Source organism: Salvelinus namaycush, chromosome 5 (genome assembly GCF_016432855.1).
Source record: "Salvelinus namaycush isolate Seneca chromosome 5, SaNama_1.0, whole genome shotgun sequence".
NCBI classification, from domain to species: domain Eukaryota; kingdom Metazoa; phylum Chordata; class Actinopteri; order Salmoniformes; family Salmonidae; genus Salvelinus; species Salvelinus namaycush.
In genome coordinates, this window is record NC_052311.1 from 61,663,742 (window position 1) to 61,683,177 (window position 19,436).

At 42.8% G+C, this 19,436-nt stretch overlaps 3 protein-coding genes across 4 annotated transcripts in view; all 3 read right to left on the reverse strand.

Annotated features, from left to right (window-relative positions):
- LOC120048653 (hormone-sensitive lipase-like) overlaps positions 1–12,323 on the reverse strand; it is a 49,976-nt gene extending 37,653 nt beyond the window's left edge. The window contains exon 1 of the mRNA XM_038994758.1: positions 12,233–12,323. Coding sequence (XP_038850686.1) covers positions 12,233–12,323 — 91 coding nt within the window. The remainder of the gene's footprint in view (positions 1–12,232) is intronic.
- A 699-nt stretch (positions 12,324–13,022) lies between these two features.
- Positions 13,023–19,276, reverse strand: LOC120048655 (B-cell antigen receptor complex-associated protein alpha chain-like). Of its 2 annotated transcripts, none has more exons than XM_038994763.1 (5): positions 16,421–19,276; positions 14,738–15,094; positions 13,995–14,110; positions 13,707–13,769; positions 13,023–13,573 (listed from the first exon to the last, which is right to left on the reverse strand). In XM_038994763.1, exons 1-5 carry the CDS (start codon positions 16,491–16,493, stop codon positions 13,448–13,450), a joined length of 735 nt encoding a protein of 244 aa, XP_038850691.1. In that variant the 5' UTR covers positions 16,494–19,276; the 3' UTR covers positions 13,023–13,447. The 2 variants fall into 2 exon arrangements, with proteins under 2 accessions (XP_038850691.1, XP_038850692.1); XM_038994764.1 differs by having other exon boundaries at positions 13,456–13,573; positions 14,000–14,110.
- The window catches only part of LOC120048654 (rho guanine nucleotide exchange factor 1-like), a 64,540-nt gene continuing 60,105 nt past the window's right edge, over positions 15,002–19,436 (reverse strand). Inside the window, exon 28 of the mRNA XM_038994761.1 lies at positions 15,002–15,091. The gene's annotated coding sequence lies outside the window, so the exon portion shown is untranslated. The remainder of the gene's footprint in view (positions 15,092–19,436) is intronic.

Consider the following 19,436-nt stretch of genomic DNA (forward strand, 5'->3'; position numbering starts at 1 on the left):
AAAAATCAGAAATGATGGCTGGATTCACAAGATGTGTATCTTTCATTTGGTGTCTTGGACTTGTGATTTCATGAACATTTTATTATATGATATCCCTGTGGCTTTAGGCTAGGCTATGCTAGTCAGCTTTTTTGATGGGGGGGATCCCGGATCCGGGTTTGGGAGGTGTTAGAGGTTAAATAATGCAAAAACAAAGTGTTGGAGAAGAAAGTAGAAGTGCAATATGTGCCATGAACGCAAGAGAAGTGACACAATTTCACCAGGTTAATATTGCCTGCTAACCTGGATTTCTTTTAGCTAAATATGCAGGTTTTAAAATATATACTTCTGTGTATTGATTTTAAGAAAGGCATTGATGTTTATGGTTAGATACAGTTGTGCAACGATTGTTAAATCATCCCCCGTTTGGCAAAGTTGGCTGTCTTTGTTAGGAAGAAAGTCTTCACACAGTTTGCGATGAGCTAGGCAGCCCAAACTGCTGCATATACCCTGACTATGTTGCAAGAGAAGTGACACCATTTTTCCTAGTTAAAAGAAATCCATGTTAGCAGGCAATATTAACTAAATATGCAGGTTTAAAAAATATATACTTGTGTTTTGATTTTAAGAAAGGCATTGATGTTTATGGTTAGGTACACGTTGGAGCAACGACAGTCGTTTTTCGCGAATGCGCACTGCATCGATTATATGCAACGCAGGACACGCTAGATAAACTAGAAATATCATCAACCATGTGTAGTTATAACTAGTGATTATGATTGATTGTTTTTTTTACAAGTTAAGTTTAATGTTAGCTAGAAACTTACCTTGGATTCTTACTGCATTCGCGTAACAGGCGCGCTCCTCGTGAGGCAGGTGGTTAGAGCGTTGGACTAGTTAACCGTAAGGTTGCAAGATTGAATCCCTGAGCTGACAAGGTAAAAATCTGTCGTTCTGTCCCTGAACAAGGCAGTTAACTTCTCTAGGGCAGGGGGCAGCATTTGGAATTTTGGATGAAAAGCATGCTCAAATGAAACTGCCTGCTTCTCAGGCCCAGAAGATATGATATGCTGGTATATTTGGATAGAAAACTCTAAAGTTTCCAAAACTGTTAAAATAGTGTCTGAGTATAACAGAACTGATTTGGCAGGCGAGAACCTGAGAAAAACCCATTCGGGAAGTCATTTTTTGGGGGTTTTGTAGTTTTCTATTCAATGCCATTACAGTATCCATTGACTTGGGACTCAAATTGCAGTTCCTATGCCTTCCACTAGATGTCAACAGTCTTTAGAAATTTTTTCAGGCTTGTATTCTGAAAAATGAGGAAGTAAGAGCAGTCTGAATGAGTGGACCCTAAAGTGTCACAGAGCTTTTTCATGCGCGTGACCGAGAGAGTGCCTTTGTTTACATTTTATATTGACGACGTTATTGTCCGGTTGAAATATTATCGATTATTTAGGCTAAAAACAACCTGAGGATTGAATATAAACATCGTTAGACATGTTTCTATGAACTTTACGGATACAATTTTGATTTTTTGTCTGCCTGTTTTGACTGCGTTGGAGCCTGTGGATTACTGAAGAAAACGCGCAAACAAAACGGTGGTTTTTGGATATAAAGAGACTTTATCGAACAAAAGGAACATTTATTGAGTAAATGAATGTCTGCTGAGTGCAACCATTTGAAGATCATCAAAGGTAAGGGATTAATTTTAACTCTATTTCTGACTTGTGTAACTCTTCTACTTGGCTGGTTACTGTTTGTAATGATTTGTCTGCTGGGCTATGTTCTCAAATAATCGTAAGGTATGCTTTCGCCGTAAAGCATTTTTTAAAACCGACATCGTGGTTGGATTCACAAGAAGTTAATCTTTAAACCTATGTAAAATATGTTTTGTTTTCTGAATTTTTATAATGAGTATTTCTGTATTTGAATTTGGCGCCCAGCAGTTTCACTGGCTGTTGAAGAAGTGGGAGGCTAACGTCTCACGTACCCAAGAGAGGTTAACCCACCGTTTCTAGGCAGTCATTGAAAATAAGAATATGTTCTTAACTGACTTGCCTAATTAAATAAAGGTGTACATTTTTTTAAATATATAAAAAATTATATTAAAAAAAATAAAATAAAAATCGGCATCCAAAATTACCGATTGTTATGAAAACTTGAAAGCGGCCCTAATTAAATCGGCCATTACGATTAGTCGGTCGACCTCTATTCTGTAGTACAGACATGGCCTGCTCTTCCTTATGTAAGGAATTAGGCACTTTCCCATGTTTACTACAGTATGGTACACTTCCGGCGCCGACAGAGATGGCCGCCTCGCTTCGCGTTCCTAGGAAACTATGCAGTATTTTGTTTTTTTATGTGTTATTTCTTACATTGCTACCCCAGGTAATCTTAGGTTTCATTACATACTGAATATAAGAGCAACGTCAACTCGCGTCAACTCACCATCATTACAACCAGGAATATGACTCTCCCGAAGCAGATCCTGTGTTTTGCCTTCCACCCAGTACAATGGATCTGATCCCAGCCGGCGACCCTAAACAACGACGCCGTAAAAGGTGCAAACGAAGCGGTCTTCTGGTCAGGCTTCGGAGACGGGCACATCGCGCTCCACTCCCTATCATACTACTCGCCAATGTCCAGTCTCTTGACAACAAGGTCGATGAAATCCGAGCAAGGGTAACATTCCAGAGAGACAGAGACTAACGTTCTTTGCTTCACGGAAACATGGCTCACTCGAGAGACGCTAACGGAGTCGGTGCAGCCAGCTGGTTTCTTCACACATCGCGCCGACAGAAACAAACATCTTTCTGGTAAGAAGAGGGGCGGGGGTGTATGCCTTATGATTAACGAGACGTGGTGTGATCATAACAACATACAGGAACTCAAGTCATTCTGTTCACCTGATCTAGAATTCCTCACAATCAAATGTCGACCGCATTATCTACCAAGGGAATTCTCTTCGATTATAATCACAGCCGTATATATCCCCCCCCCAAGCAGACACATCGATGGCCCTGAACGAACTTTATCTGACTCTTTGTAAACTGGAAACCACACACCCTGAGGCTGCATTCATCGTAGCTGGGGATTTTAACAAGGCTAATCTGAAAACAAAACTCCCTAAATTCTATCAGCATATCGATTGTGCTACCAGGGCTGGTAAAACCTTGGATCATTGTTATACTAACTTCCGCGACGCATATAAGGCCCTCCCCCGCCCTCCTTTCGGAAAAGCTGACCACGACTCCATTTTAAAACTAAAACAGCAAGCTCCCGCGCTCAGGTCTGTTCAACGCTGGTCCGACCAATCTGATTCCACTCTTCAAGACTGCTTCGATCACGTGGATTGGGATATGTTCCGCATTGCGTCCAACAACAACATTGACGAATACGCTGATTCGGTGAGCGAGTTCATTAGAAAGTGCATTGACGATGTCGTACCCACAGCAACGATTAAAACATTCCCAAACCAGAAACCGTGGATTGATGGCAGCATTCGCGTGAAACTGAAAGCGCGAACCACTGCTTTTAACCAGGGCAAGGTGACCGGAAACATGACCGAATACAAACAGTGTAGCTATTCCCTCCGCAAGGCAATCAAACAAGCTAAGTGCCAGTATAGAGACAAAGTAGTCGCAATTCAACAGCTCAGACACAAGAGGTATGTGGCAGGGTCTACAGTCAATCACGGATTACAAAAAGAAAACCAGCCCCGTCGCGGACCAGGATGTCTTGCTCCCAGACAGACTAAACAACTCCTTTGCTCGCTTTGAGGACAATACAGTGCCACTGACACGGCCCGCTACCAAAACCTGCGGGCTCTCCTTCACTGCAGCCGAGGTGAGTAAAACATTTAAACATGTTAACCCTCGCAAGGCTGCAGGCCCAGACGGCATTCCCAGCCGCGTCCTCAGAGCATGCGCAGACCAGCTGGCTGGTGTGTTTAAGGACATATTCAATCATACCTTATCCCAGTCTGCTGTTCCCACATGCTTCAAGAGGGCCACCATTGTTCCTCTTCCCAAGAAAGCTAAGGTAACTGAGCTAAACGACTACCGCCCCGTAGCACTCACTTCCGTCATCATGAAGTGCTTTGAGAGACTAGTCGGGGACCATATCACCTCCACCCTACCTGACACCCTAGACCCACTCCAATTTGCTTACCGACCCAATAGGTCCACAGACGATGCAATCGCAACCACACTGCCCTAACCCATCTGGACAAGAGGAATACCTATGTGAGAATGCTGTTCATCGACTACAGCTCAGCATTTAACACCATAGTACCCTCCAAACTCATCATCAAGCTCGAGACCCTGGGTCTCGACCCCGCCCCGTGCAACTGGGTCCTGGACTTCCTGACGGGCCGCCCCCAGGTGGTGAGGGTAGGTAACAACATCTCCACCCCGCTGATCCTCAACACCGGGGCCCCACAAGGGTGCGTTCTGAGCCCTCTCCTGTACTCCCTGTTCACCCACGACTGTGTGGCCATGCACGCCTCCAACTCAATCATCAAGTTTGCGGACGACACTACAGTGGTAGGCTTGATTACCAACAACGACGAGACGGCCTACGGGGAGGAGGTGAGGGCCCTCGGAGTGTGGTGTCAGGAAAATAACCTCACACTCAACAAAACAAAGGAGATGATTGTGGACTTCAGGAAACAGCAGAGGGAGCACCCCCCTATCCACATCGACGGGACAGTAGTGGAGAAGGTGGAAAGTTTTAAGTTCCTCGGTGTACACATCACGGACAAACTGAATTGGTCCACCCACACAGACAGCGTTGTGAAGGCGCAGCAGCGTCTCTTCAACCTCAGGAGGCTGAAGAAATTCAGCTTGTCACCAAAAGCACACAAACTTCTACAGATGCACAATCGAGAGCATCCTGTCGGGCTGTATCACCGCCTGGTACGGCAACTGCTCCGCCCACAACCGTAAGGCTCTCCAGAGGGTAGTGAGGTCTGCACAACGCATCACCGGGGGCAAACTACCCGCCCTCCAGGACACCTACACCACCCGATGTCACAGGAAGGCCAGAAAGATCATCAAGGACAACAACCACCCAAGCCACTGCCTGTTCACCCCGCTATCATCCAGAAGGCGAGGTCAGTACAAGTGCATCAAAGCAGGGACCGAGAGACTGAAAAACAGCTTCTATCTCAAGGCCATCAGACTTGTAAACAGCCACCACTAACATTTAGTGGCCGCTGCCAACATACTGACTCAACTCCAGCCACTTTAATAATGGGAATTGATGGAAATTATGTAAAAATGTACCACTAGCCACTTTAAACAATGCCACTTAATATAGTGTTTACATACATATACATATGAGATGAGTAATGTAGGGTATATACTGTACTCTATATCATCTACTGCATCTTGCCATCTTTATGTAATACATGTATCACTAGCAACTTTAAACTATGCCACTTTATGTTTACATACCCTACATTACTCATCTCATATGTATATACTGTACTCTATACCATCTACTGCATCTTGCCTATGCCGTTCTGTACCATCACTCATTCATATATCTTTATGTACATATTCTTTATCCCTTTACACTTGTGTGTATAAGGTAGTAGTTGTGGAATTGTTAGGTTAGATTACTTGTTGGTTATTACTGCATTGTCGGAACTAGAAGCACAAGCATTTCGCTACACTCGCATTAACATCTGCTAACCATGTGTATGTGACAAATAAAATTTGATTTATTGTAGACTGCACAGTAGCCTAACACATTTCATTAGTAAAATTATAATAAATATAATTGATTTACAGAAATATTTGAACAAAGTTGTCTAATGAAGGCAAACCATTTAGAATCCTCCAATCCTGTAGCCTACTCCCGACCGTCGTGTTGCACAGCGCCATATTTTCCATTCCATCCTAAAGAAACCATGACGGTTTTGTTTCTTGTTTCTCTCTGAATAGAAACATAATATTAATCAAATTATTTAAGCCACATTTCTTAAAATCAATCCCATATACTACGTTATTACAAAAGGTTTAAAATCTCTGGTAATGCCAATACGGAATACTATCAAATGCTTCTTAAATATGCCCTCTGGTGGTCAAACTAGCAATAACTTGCAGTAAAATAAATAATGTCTGACAATTAAATGACGTGCCACAGAATGCTGCGTCAATATGCTGCAACTTTTAAAGGAGGAACCACTGTACTTGTCTAGATAAGTGACTCAACCACTTAGCAAGATGTGGCTGGAGGGTGGTTATAGCACTTCTTTCACATGAACCAACAATTTAGACACGTATGTATGGGTAAGAATCATCTAACAATTCTTAAATATTTTTATCTGGACACTTTCTATTTTTGATATTACTACTATGCAAGTAACCATTTCACTGCACATAATTACTTTGCCATTGTTCCTCAACTGCAGTGTATGACAAACCATTTTGTAGCTCTGAGTCTACTTTCATCCAATGTAAAAACACAATTTAAAATTTTGCAACATAAGACTGAACCCAGGTGGTCGGTCACAAACTGTTGAGGACTTAGCATAACGTTCGAATTCAACAATGTTTTGCATCGACTTACCCCGCAACCTAACATGCTGGACTGCCCGCGAATTCTTAAATTGTCGAGGCTAGTAATTTTTTTGATTTATTTTACAGTTGGCTAAATACTTCAAAGTAAAATATCAACTGTCTGCATGTTCACCTTAAATTCGACTAGACTACAGACCGGCTGCCTAGAAAAGGTGAGGGATTTATTCTGCAATGGTGGTGAATATGAAAGAGATTCTTATTTCTAATTATTCATAAAAATAAAAACAGGTTTTCGCTCTTTTCACTCTTTTCAAGGCCAAATGGCCGGATCTTGTTTTATGAATAAGTGTCTCGTACCCCCCATGTGCACAAAATACTTAGGCTACTTGCAATACAAATACTTCAACCACTAGAGAATACGTACAGGATCTATTTTGTACTCACGCAACATTTATAAATGAGGTTTCTGGCCCACTATTTATCCTGAGAACATGACATTAAGAGGGCAAGAGGACAACTCAGACCTCTCAACCGTCAATCAATTAAACTAATCAAATTAGTGAAAGCAGCAGCACACTATATTCTCCCTCAAGTCTATAGAGATGGTGGCAGCCTACGCAAGCAACAGCGGTTCAGTCCATATAACCCATCTAAAACCTCTGAAAGAACCTAACTTGGTTTCAGTCGCACTAAAACCATTCTGACCAGTCAACTTTTACACCAGGCAGTTAAGTGTAAACATCTACACTGAACTAAAAGCGACACCTGGTCCCAAGACATTAAAGATGGATGAATACCGGCATTAATAAATCATGTACAACAACTACCAACAGCAGCACAACAGGCTTCTAATGAGCCCTACAGGGGGAATGGTGTGGATGGGTGAGAGAAAAAGATACGGTAAATAATGTGTATGAGCAGGCAGATACACATATAGGCATTACGCATGCTGTAGGTCACAACTACTCTAAAGCCATAAGAGTATAAATAGTTTTTACCCGTGTCCGGGTTAATGGTTCTGTCCTTGTCTGTCACCTCTCTTCAACAACAGCAACAAGAGAAGGAGGGAAGAGAAGAGTGAAGCAAAAGAGACAGACAGAAAGTGTTTTATGATTTATCCTCCCTCGCTTCACCTTCGCTCCCTCACTTTGTGACTCTTCCCCTGTCTGTTTTTGTGTCAGGCAGTATGTCATTCTTCATCCACTTCCAACCAGTCTTGTTTTTCTTTTCACTCTGTTCTGTTCTCCTCTCCCTCACTCTGTTTTAAAAGGGCAGGGATTCTTTAGCCACATGCCAGCAGTCCCACTGAGCTGTACTCTGGGGACATGACTCTTTACCCAGTCAGGGGAAAACAGACATCGTACGCATGCACACAGTATACACACAGAACCGAGCAGGGGGATTGGGTGCATGCATGTGCCCTGATGTCAGATTGAAATAATACCCTTTTCCAAGTGGTGATATACTGTAGCCTAACCTCTGCCTCTCCCCCCTGGAAGTTAGTAACCTTGGCTGTTATTGGCTGTTCAGCATGCAACTCCCAGTCACCTTCAGCCAAATTGGCAGATATCATGGTCAAAGTCAACTGTGTGTGAGCATGTGAGAGAGAAAATTCCTTTTGTCAGGTTCTAGTAGAGCACTAACTATAAAATCAATAAATCATTCTTGGGGAGGTGCTAGAGCTGGCTGATAGACAAAAAGTCATATTGCGATAAATAACTATTTTGCGCAATAAATGTTTTAATAGACAGTTAATTTACATTAGCGGCAGGGCTCTAGACATTTTTTCCAGTGCCTAGTCAGTCAACTGAGATGGTAGCCTATGATTTAAAAAGTAAGCTATTTCATCTAACATCCAGGAAATGCATGATTGATATTTTGATGTTCAACCTGTCAAAATAGGATCCAGAATGATCAGATTTCTTTTTGGCTCTTCAGAGAATTTGTCGACATCTTTGTGCATATTGGAGTATAAGCTATAGTATTCACCACCTGAGGAAGTGGGAAACTAAAAAACACTTAAGAGATTGCTAACTCTGAATATGATATTGTTGCTATTTAGTCGTGTAGGCTAATTGATTAATCTACCAGTAAAATGTAGGCTAATGTCCTATAAAAACTTTGCAGCACTAGGCCACATTGCCTCCTCTTACCAATGTCGCTGTCGATAATTTTCGGTTTATCGTTCAAGCTCTAGGTTTTAGATCCTTCGTTTTATAGTTATGATGAGGTAAGACAGTAGTAAAGGAATTTTAAAGTAATATTCTTCTAGATCAAAGGGTAGGTCTACATTTCATTCACTGAATTTACTGGGGGTATATTAAAAAGTATGGTAAAGTAGGCTATAGGATAAACTAATTAAAAAAGGTAGACTTTGGGCAACGGTCCAACAATGCCGCCTCCTCAGCGATGTGTCATTCTGGTCATGCACGCCACGGCCAACATAGCTAGTTCGTAGCTAGCCAGAAACTCCCCCCGTATGTGTTGACGTCATTTCACAGGATTTGTTTTTTGGACAGAAGATGTAGAGATCAGTAAGAAATAGCTTCTGTAGCCAAATATCTTCGATTTCTTTTGTTATGATTTAAATGACACGCCACAAAAGCATTTTAAGGCTAAGTTGACCACAAATACAAAGTTTACGATGTCTACGCAATTGATACGAACAAGTGACAAAATGAAAACCTAGACTGCATTAAAATATAAACCGTAGACTATAGTGATTTCAAATATATTGAAATCCATTTAAATGTTCAATCAATTTAGTTATATTTTGCGACAGGTTACTGTCTAACTTGTCTCAATATATTTCAAATCCTAGATGCCGTTGTGCCCTTCCCTTGAGCAAGTCACTTAACCCCCCCCCCCCCACAACAACTGCTCCACAGCTGTCCAGTGTGGCAGCACTCCGTTGCAACCTCTTCAACCTGCATGTCTTTCGGAGAGGTTGGGAGCAGAAGTCAAATTTCAGTGTGACCTTGTGAACAATAGACCAATAAAGGAATCTTCATCTACAGCCTACTGCACACTCACATGAAACACACTTACTATACCACAAACACATCAAAACTATCTGAATACGTTCAAGTCTTAACAGTAATACTGAACCTTTGAACGTGTACTATTTAGGGATGCTGAGGTGTTTGTAGGCCAGGCCAAGTCTTGAGAAATGTCTAAGTCTGCTCCAGGCCTGAACCTCATTGTTGAATGTACTGTACGGTACGTGCCAGGGCAGAAGCTGGATTGGTTGTACGCAGTGCTTTCCAAACAGTGGGAACAAATTATCTTGTTGGTGGGTGGCAGCTCAGCTCATTTCTCCTGGATTGGAGCTTGAGTGACTGGCTAGGCCTTAATATTGTTTTGGTTAATTTAGTGACCCACCAGGAAGTCTGAGGGGTTATAGAGGCTGACAGAATATTTTGGGAACCACATACTTAGCTAAGTCAATTTTCAACTGAAAAATGCAAGGTGAGGTGGCATCCTAATGATCCCATAGACTGCAGGACAAACATGATGAATCATCTGAATACAGAGTAAGGATAGGTTAACTGAATGTTTTAGCACCCTCCCTGATAAGCTTATCTTCAAGGAAAAAGGTACATTCTCAGCCCAGTTACAATGAGAAAAGTAAAGAAGCAGGCAAAGAGTGAAATGACTTTCTACATTCTAGATAGGAGAGGCCTACAAGTTAATCTTGAAAATAAAGTCTCATTAAAATTAATAACCATGTCTGCTCATATTTACAACCTTGGTACCTCAGTATCCGTAGCAGAGATAATTGGCTACTTGACATCCATTTAGTGTCGCCTATTCTCTTTGAATACGTTGCATGTTAATGATATTCAAATAGTCAGGTATTAATTTAAACACTGTGGACTCACATAATGGAACAAAATAAAGAGGCTCTACAGAGTGTGGGTGCAGAATTCTAAGAAGAACATCAAAGCGCAAAGTTCAACCACTAATATGAATACTAAAGCCTATAGTGTAAGTTACCCTAATTGATCATGGCATGATGTCATCTAGGCCTAGAGATGCGATGGGTGGTGCACACCGCACTGCTCTTTAACTTTAGATGGCATAGAAGTTGACTTTCATCCAAAATGCCATGGTACCAATAATAGGCTAAGCCTGAGGAAGTAGGCTCCATTGCTAATTGAAGTCAAGAAGCATTCAAACAGTGTGTAGGCTAGGCTACATCGTCCTCGGGCTGGGGGGGTATTTCCTGTCATGGTGGGTCGGAAGGTGCGACCCTTGCTCCAGACTACTTCAGTTGTGGCCAAACTTCACAACAGGACGTTAGTAACAATGAGCCCCTCTCCACCCCTCACAACCAAGCATGCCTGGTGGCCTCACCGTTTTCCCCTCAGCCCTTTACTACACTGTCTGACAGATGACAGACCAGAAAAGAAAGTCTAGCACTACAGGTGGCTAGTCAACTGACAGTTGAGTCAACATCTCATACAACAGGTCATTGCTAATGTCAGACGGAATCTGTAGCTCATGTTGACAAGTAGGCTACATTCACCATTACCTGCATATTTTGATGGATAGGCTAAACGTGTGGTTAATGTTGTGGCAATCCAATCCACAGGTATTTTTGCAATTGAAATGTCTATGGGAAGCAGGAAATCCTACCCCTCAGAATGCATCTGGCTCTTCACTCATGATCTGGAATCACTCAAAAAGGGGCTTACAGATAGAGATAATAACAGGTCTCTTTGCGCCACAATAACAGTCTAGTGCCAGTTTTCATCCAATAGGCACGTTTGCTGAAGATAACATCATGTTTGTTACCCTCATTATTAAATACCTACAGATAAATGGTTTGTTTGTGAGAGTCTATAGTGAAAGGCTCTTGGACATATTTAACCCAGTTGTTTTTAAATAGAGTGATAGTTTAAATAAATACTAGTAAAGCCTGCTACAGTGATAGAACTGTCTGACTGAATGGCATATCCCTGACCATGTAATGCCACCCCCTCAAGCATGTTCTTTTCCACAGGCTGCCCATGTGTCACAATGTTGAGTACACAGTTCCTAATGTAAATGATGGCAACGCTGTCTGAAGAATAGGATGCTGCTGTTGCATTGTGCAGCTACTCAACATCCCTCACCCCTACACACACAACCAACGTTAAGCCCTGACCCCACATACCCCGCTGTGTTATCTGAGTTGACAACCTGATCAGGTGGACAGTTGCCATCGTCAGCCTACATGAGCTGGGAGTAAGCAACAGGGGCTAAAGAAAGATGCCGATATAACAGGTGACTAGAGGTTTCGATTAGATACAATGGTCATTCTAACTAACGTTACCGTCAAATACCCGCGCGAAATTGTTACAATTTCCAAGTCATTGCATTGGTACATTGTAGCGAGATAGTTAGGTAATGTGACGCGCTGTTACATTATGAAATAAAACGAGTTGTGAAAGTTTCACCCTTGCTAACGTTAGCTACTAAGCTTAACTTCGAAACACTTAACTATTTTAATGCAAACCTCATATCACATAATACAAGTTGGCAGAAAACGTGATTATAAAGTTCCATGTTAGACTGTTGTCACTTTCAGCGGCTTAAATCTTTCTGTAATTTAGCTAACGTTGGCATCCTAATTAGCTAGAAGAGAGGCAAGAGTTGGGGTTTGCAACCTAAATTTACAATGTAACCGCCATTATCAAAAACCAATAAAGCGAAAGGTCTAATTGCTGTAAATAACGTACCTATTGGCCCCTCTTTATGTTTTGACGAACGTCTTCCATTCAAACCTTTTCCGAGGCTGCTGTTGTTGCCCCCCTTCTTTCCCGACGCCATCTTCGCCCACTATTTCCGCAGCGCCTTCTCAAATCTTCTAGTCATAAAAAGAGCCACACCCACAACCAAAACTGCAGCCAGTCGGCGCTGGTAATGCATTCTTAGAGCCTATTAACGTGCTCCAGTTCGACAAACGCCGCCCTCTTTGCTGCGTTGCAATGTCCAAAAGCTTCCCCAGATAATCATCTGTGGTAAACACAGCACAGTAGTCTGTCAGTAGGCTTCCCATCACAGGGAGGTAAACCTTAATGTATTGTAGGCTAGTGACGGCTTAACAGCTGCCTACAAGCTACAACATCGTCAGTGGAGGCTGCTGAGGGGAGGACGGCTCATAATAACGGTTGGAATGGAGCAAATGGAATGGCATCAAACCCTGTGTTTAATGTATTTGATACCATTCCACATATTCCACTCCAGCCATTCCCACAAGCTCGTCCTCCCCAAATAAGGTGCCACCAACCTCCTGTGCTAGAGACTTATCAAGAACCTCTTGGTGTCATGGTAAGGTGTTTGACTGACAAGGATCAAGTCACAGTTGTGCTACCCCACAATTTTGCTACAGTAGTGTCAGAAATGGGATAACGCTTCCGAGACTCCATCAAGCGAGTCACATCGGTATGGGTGCGAGGGACATATGACAAATACATCAATTTCATGAAGCTAAAATACTAACTATGTAAACATGAAAACATAAGGCAATCATTTTTATAATTTTATTTACAACGCACAATCCAGGCCTTGAATTATGGAGATTGGAGAGAGAAAAAAAACATTTGGCCAATGCATACACAAAGCATAGAAAATGCAAACATGCAGAAAAAAAAATCTCTTATGAATATAAAGTGGTTAGGTATTGGCAGTGGTAATGAAAGGCTAAATTGAAAGCAAAATGCCCTCTGACATTGTAGGTTACTGTCTTTTTGGTCCACTAAGAAATTAGATTCAAATATAAGCAAAGGCTGCAAGGAAAATGCAGGTCACCTCTATAAATTCAAACATAAGGGGGTTGGGGGGGGGCAGTTAAGAAAATTCCTATCAAACCCCTCACCACAATTCTGTTCTATCAAATGACTTCTCTTCTCCCACCCTCTCTCTTCCTCCCCCTCCTTCCTTCCCCCTCTCATTTAAGGCTTCTCCAGTTGGATTTCCTCCTCCTCCATAATCATGTTTCCCACGTCTTGGTAGGGGCCCTGCACCAGAGAGCGCTGGATCTGATCATATGTGGAACAGCATTCCTCCAGATTTAGACCCTGGACATGGATTGAGGTAAGGGAGTTATGACAGGTTGACTTCCTCTTCCCTTCTAGAACTTGTTTGATTGACTGAAGAATGGTGAAAACAGTGACTATGACAGAAAGACAGAGGATCTCATTCAAGTCCCACCTCATAGATATTCTCCTCTTCCTCTTTGACCCTTTTCTTCTTCAGTTGATTGAGTTTCTTCGTCTTGAAAAGTAGAGGAAGTGGATGACATATTACGTAATTCTCTTGGCCAATGGTGTGAAAAAGCCCATTGTCATCATACAGTAAGATTACCATACATACTAGTCCTTCTGGTTACAGCAGTTTTCAAATGACAAAATTCACTATTGGAATGAGAGCAAATTAGGAATATTAGATCTAGTAGCCTAGCATTAGCAGTAGAAAAGGTGGCCTGCTTGGCTCTCTGACCTTACAGAGCATCATGGTCCCATGCAGAAGCACCGCCACCATCAGTAACATTCCCTCAGCAGTCAGGATGCTGTTCTTGGTGCTTTCACTGATGTCCAGAATCTTCACCATCGGCCCTGAGCAAGGAGAGAGGGGTCAGATAAAGGTCATCAGAGTAGAACTCACCTGCTGCTCTTTCATGGGAGAGATGCAGGCTAGATGTTCATGAAAGAGAGATAGTGGGGGGGGGTGGACAGAGTACCATGCATCAGATTGCAGCAAGACAGAGGAGAATAGTTTGAGATAAATTAGACAAACAGCCAGTGTATGTTTTGCAGTGCAATTATTTTTTTTTTTAAACAATGCTCCTTATGTCACACAATTTCCCAGGAAAAACTAGAACCATAGCATTTCTTTAACATTTCAACATTGGTCATTTGAATTAAATCAGAGGGATTACTACACAATGTAGCCATTCACTGGTGGCTTAAGTCTGGGTGCTTTAGGTGGATTGCATTCTACTGGACTGGGCAGTGGTTAACTGGATTTGTGTATCACAAAGCATTCTGCATTGCTTAGCTGGTTTGACCCCACCCCCCAGACACCCACATGTACATACACAGACACACACATAATAGAAATACTGTACAACAAAGTACTGTGAGTGCAGACCAGGCTAAAGCTTTTGAGGGTTACACACACACAAGACCTGAAGGAAGGTGACATGGGTGCTTACTGTGAGGGCTTCACACACACACACTCACTGTAGACATGCAGGAAGGTGCCGTGCGTGTATACAGAGGGCCGCAGGGCGCTGTGGTTGAGGAAACACTGGTACAACCCCGAGTCGTTCAGACGGGCCTCCCTCAGGATGAGTGTGTGACACATGACCCCTGCCGCCGTCAGGTTCCCCCCATCCACCGTCACACGGTTGTCTCTCCGGTCCACTCCCCGAAGGATGTCCGTGCCTTTGACCGTGTGGGGGCTGGTGGCCCAGATGGTGTCCACGGCTCCCCCTGTGACTGAGTAGCAGCAGCGCAGGGAGGCGGTGTGAGAGAGCTGCACCCTCAGAGAGGGCCTGTCTGGCTCCAGAATAACCTGGATACGGCTGAGGTCACCTGCTAGAAGGCAGAGCAGCAGGAGTAGGATGAGGTTGACCCATAACACACTGATCAAAGGTCAGTTATTGACAGCATATCTGTCCAACTATTGGCCCAAGACAATGATGGTAAAAAGAAACAGTAGCCTACAAAGTAGAAGAACTCCACACAATCCAGAGTGCTGTAATATTGTCTCAACATCAGGTTATTTGGAGTTATAAGTGTAGGGTATAGATTCTAGTGTGTGATGATTGTGGACTACAGGAAGAGGAGGACCGAGCACGACCCCATTCTCATCGATGGGGCTGCAGTAGAGCAAGTTGAGAGCTTCAAGTTCCTTGGTGTCCACATCACCAACATGCTCCAAGCACACCAAGACAGTCGTGATGAGGGCACGACAAAACCTATTCCCCTCAGGAGACTGAAAAGATTTGGCATGGGTCCTCAGATCCTCAAAAGGTTCTACAGCTGCAACATCGAGAGCATCTTAACTGGTTGCATCACTGCCTGGTATGGCAACTGCTCGGCCTCCGACCGTAAGGCACTACAGAGTGTAGTGCATACGGCCCAGTACATCACCGGGGCCAAGCTTCCTGCCATCCAAGACCTCTATACCAAGCAGTGTCAGAGGAAGGCCCTAAAAATTGTCAAAAGACTCTAGCCACCCTAGTCATAGACTGTTTTCTCTGCTACCGCAGGGCAAGCGGTATCAGTGCCAAGTCTAGGTCCAAGAGGCTTCTAAACAGCTTCTACCCCTAAGTCATAAGACTACTGAACATCTAATCAATTGGCTACCCAGACTTTAACAACTCTACCTACATGTACATATTGCCTCAATTACCTCGACTAACCATTACCCCCTGTATATACCCTCGCTATTATTTTACTGCTGCTCTTTAATTATTTGTTACTTTTATTTCTTATGTTTCTTTTAGTATTTTTCTTAACTGCATTGTTGGTTAAGGGCTTGTAAGCAAGCATTTCACTGTTGTATTCGGCGCATGTGACAAATAAAATTTGATTTGATTGCACAACCATCTGCTCTGGTTGGAGATACGGTTCATTAGAGCAGAACAGATGCATTACTCACAGCCAAATAATCTCATGTTCCAAGGGATACAATGGGGGAAAATTGTTTTAATGTTGCAGTGCATGGTTTAAAGGGTTGAAATCTGTTCAAAGGATGTTGAACCCATTCATATTAATTCCCTCAAACGCCAGTTTTACACTTCGGTCTCATCTTCATCCTCCACCTGTAATGTAACTTCTCAAATAAAGGTGAATATGCACTGAAAGACTAACTACCCTGCATTGTTTATCAGCATATCCTAGCAGCCCCTTACTCACCAGCCCAGAAGCAGAGGAACAAGAATGTCACGGCCACCATCTTCTTCACTGTTTTATATTGGTTGCCAGTCATTGCAGAAAATAAAAAGCCTTTATGTTATTTTGAGTGTTGTGCCTTTCAACACAGCTATACACTTCTACCCAGTTGTCTTGTGAATAAACCTTCCTTCCTCTTTCGTTGGCCTCTCGGTGTCAGGATGTATGCTTGAGTGACTGCAGTGTTCTAGAACTCAAAACAGTAAAAGACCCCAAAAATGTTGGTTTTTCTTCCCCATTTATTAAAAAACAGAAAATTACAATAAAAAAAGTACCTCATTTCTTCTGAAGTATACAATTAAAAACTCTTACGCAATGAAATCAAAGCCAAAATACACAGTATAGATCTTGCATATTCATTTTTTTTATAGATATACATGTGGCGGATGCATGTGCGACAGACCAGACCCTATTCTATACAAAGCGCTGGCTAGCTGGAGCAAACATGGCGCTGGTCAAACCTTGTAGTCGCTGAGGTGAACACACACAATACACTTTGTAACATACATACCCCTGAGATAGCATAGTTACAGGGGACACTGCAGGATTTACACAGCCACCCTACAGTCAATCCACCACCACCACCTATCTGAAACCTTGGATTACCTAGAATTAAGGCCAGGGGGGTTTCCAGACCATGTGACCTGACTAGGAAAACCTCCTGGCCCAACCTAGAATGCATGTTGCTTTAGAGATTGCAAGAAAGGCATTTCACTGTACTTGTGACATTAAAACTTGAAACTGGAGACTTGATGTTGGTCACCCAACTCTTTCTACGTTCATTTCATGGTTCTACCTTAACAGCCAAATATCTCCCTAACCAACCGTGTTTGTTTACTAGAGAGCCCTTTGGGAAAAAATAAGCTTGAACATCAGAACAAGGCACCCTTCTCTATAAATACATTTTATACATATAAAACTAGACCACTATGTATTTGTAAATCGGATACATGAGGGGAAGCAAAGGGAAGAAAGAGAGAGAGAAAGAGAGAGGATTGTAAGCACACGTTTGCCAGGTAGTCTTGAGACTACAGTGGCGGTGGAGGTATTAACCTAAGCTGGTATAACAGGATTTAACCTGCTCATTACTGTGCTTCAATGGTGAAAAAGCCCAAGTTAGAGATAATCTCTTTAACCTCATCTTGTTGCCATCTAGTATTGTATAATACAAGTGAGCTGTCTCACATATGGGGTCTGAGCAAACAAAAGCTATCCAAGTCTCTTCCTCTCATTGTTGCCAATTGCATAGTACATAATTACTAAAGTTCCTCTCAACAAAACATCACCAACAAAAACAAAACCTCCCGACCCGTTGAAGCAAATGAAATAAAATACACCGCAACGTACAGTGAAATTGTGAGATAAGAAAAGGTGATGAGAGTAGTAAGGAAGTAAGGACTACATTTCTACAACTTCTAGAAGGAAGACAGGATGAAGGAGAGATGGAGACTATTATTGTGGACTTGGTGATGGAGAGGGGAAGACGAGAAAATAAAGGGGTGAAGGTGAAAGAAAAAAAGGCAATGAAGTTTCAACACAACCTGTAACTCCGCCCTCTGCTTCTTAGAGTAACTATCAATAACATTTGCATAATTACATATTTGGGGGAGGGTGTAAGGGAGCGGTTGCTATGGCCACAACGAGAATGCATAATTCAAAAGTGATCGTGAAAGATAACTGTCATTACAGCACTGGTGAGAGTGACGACTAGCCGCGCCTGCAATTCCTCCATCCAAACTCCCCAGACCCGTTTCTCTTCATTCCAGAAGTGGTCTATAGAAACAGTAGCATAATCCAGTAATGATGGGTCTTATCTCAGTACCCTTCTGTATCTTACTGTACCGTCATCCCATGCTGTCCCTAAACGTGGTCCAGTCAATATCAAAGTGACGCTTGGTGAGTCATGTCTATAACAATACAGTGCAGCCCTGCTCACACATGGTAGTAATGAAGAGAGGATTTGAATGGCAGTGTGATTGTGAAGTGTCCAGTTAAATCTTGTTCATTAGTCTGGGGCAGCAGCATGGATGGATGTATCACAATACAGTCTTCATACAAGTTTAGATATCATTATCTCCCTCTATACAGGCCCTCTATGTTCCTACCCACTGTGTTGTTTTCTCTACATGTGACGCTGGAGTTTGGATGGAGGAGAAGCAGAGAGCCAAGGCTGCTGTAGGCATCACTCTCCAATCAGCATAAAGTGACTTTATTCTATAGTAATAAGCAGTGGGACAATATAAACAGCTCATATAAGGATCTACAGGTACATGGGTGTCTCTTTGGTCCTGTTTCCCAGTCAACAGTTCAATGCCACTACTCTAAATCATCAAAATAATAACATTAATTACAATCAACTCCTGAAGAAAAATACACACAAAAATGGTATTGCTACCATAAAATGTATCATACAGCATATAATACTGTGTGTCTCCCTCCTTTCTTTATGGAGAAGCTACTAGCCCTATAGTCAGGAAGTCGACTCCAGTCACATCACACCCGTGATGACCGTGCTCCTGTGTGACCATTGTTACTGCACTGGGCTCCCACGCAATGTGAGTATCAGTGTGTGTATAGGTCTGACTGACTGTGTCTATAACCGATTCTTCATTTTATTATAGATTTTTTTTTTACTCCTTTTTCTCCCCAATTCCGTGGTATCCAATTGGTAGTTACAGTCTTGTCTCATCGCTGCAACACCCATACGGATTTGGGAGAGGCCGAAGGTTGAGAGCCGTGCATCCTCCGAAACACAACCTAACCAAGACGCACTGCTTCTTGACACAATTTCCACTTAACCCGGAAGCCAGCCGCACCAATGTGTCGGAGGAAACACCGTACACCTGGCGACCGTGTCAGTGTGCACTGCGCCCGGCCCGCCACAGGAGTCGCTGGTGCGCGATGGGACAAGAGCATCTCTGCCGGCCAAACCCTCCCATAACCCGGACGACGCTGGGCCAATTGTGCGCTGCCCCATGGG

What these genes read in the sequence shown, in the direction of transcription:
- LOC120048655 (XM_038994763.1), bottom strand. Translation starts at nt 16,493, where the DNA reads ATGACTGGCAACCAATATAAAACAGTGAAGAAGATGGTGGCCGTGACA. An exon ending in GGACCATGATGCTCTGTAAG is followed by an intron (nt 13,770 to 13,994) that starts GTCAGAGAGCCA and finishes CTACTTTTCAAG; the next exon opens with ACGAAGAAACTCAATCAACT. An exon ending in AAGAGGAGAATATCTATGAG is followed by an intron (nt 13,574 to 13,706) that starts GTGGGACTTGAA and finishes ATCCATGTCCAG; the next exon opens with GGTCTAAATCTGGAGGAATG.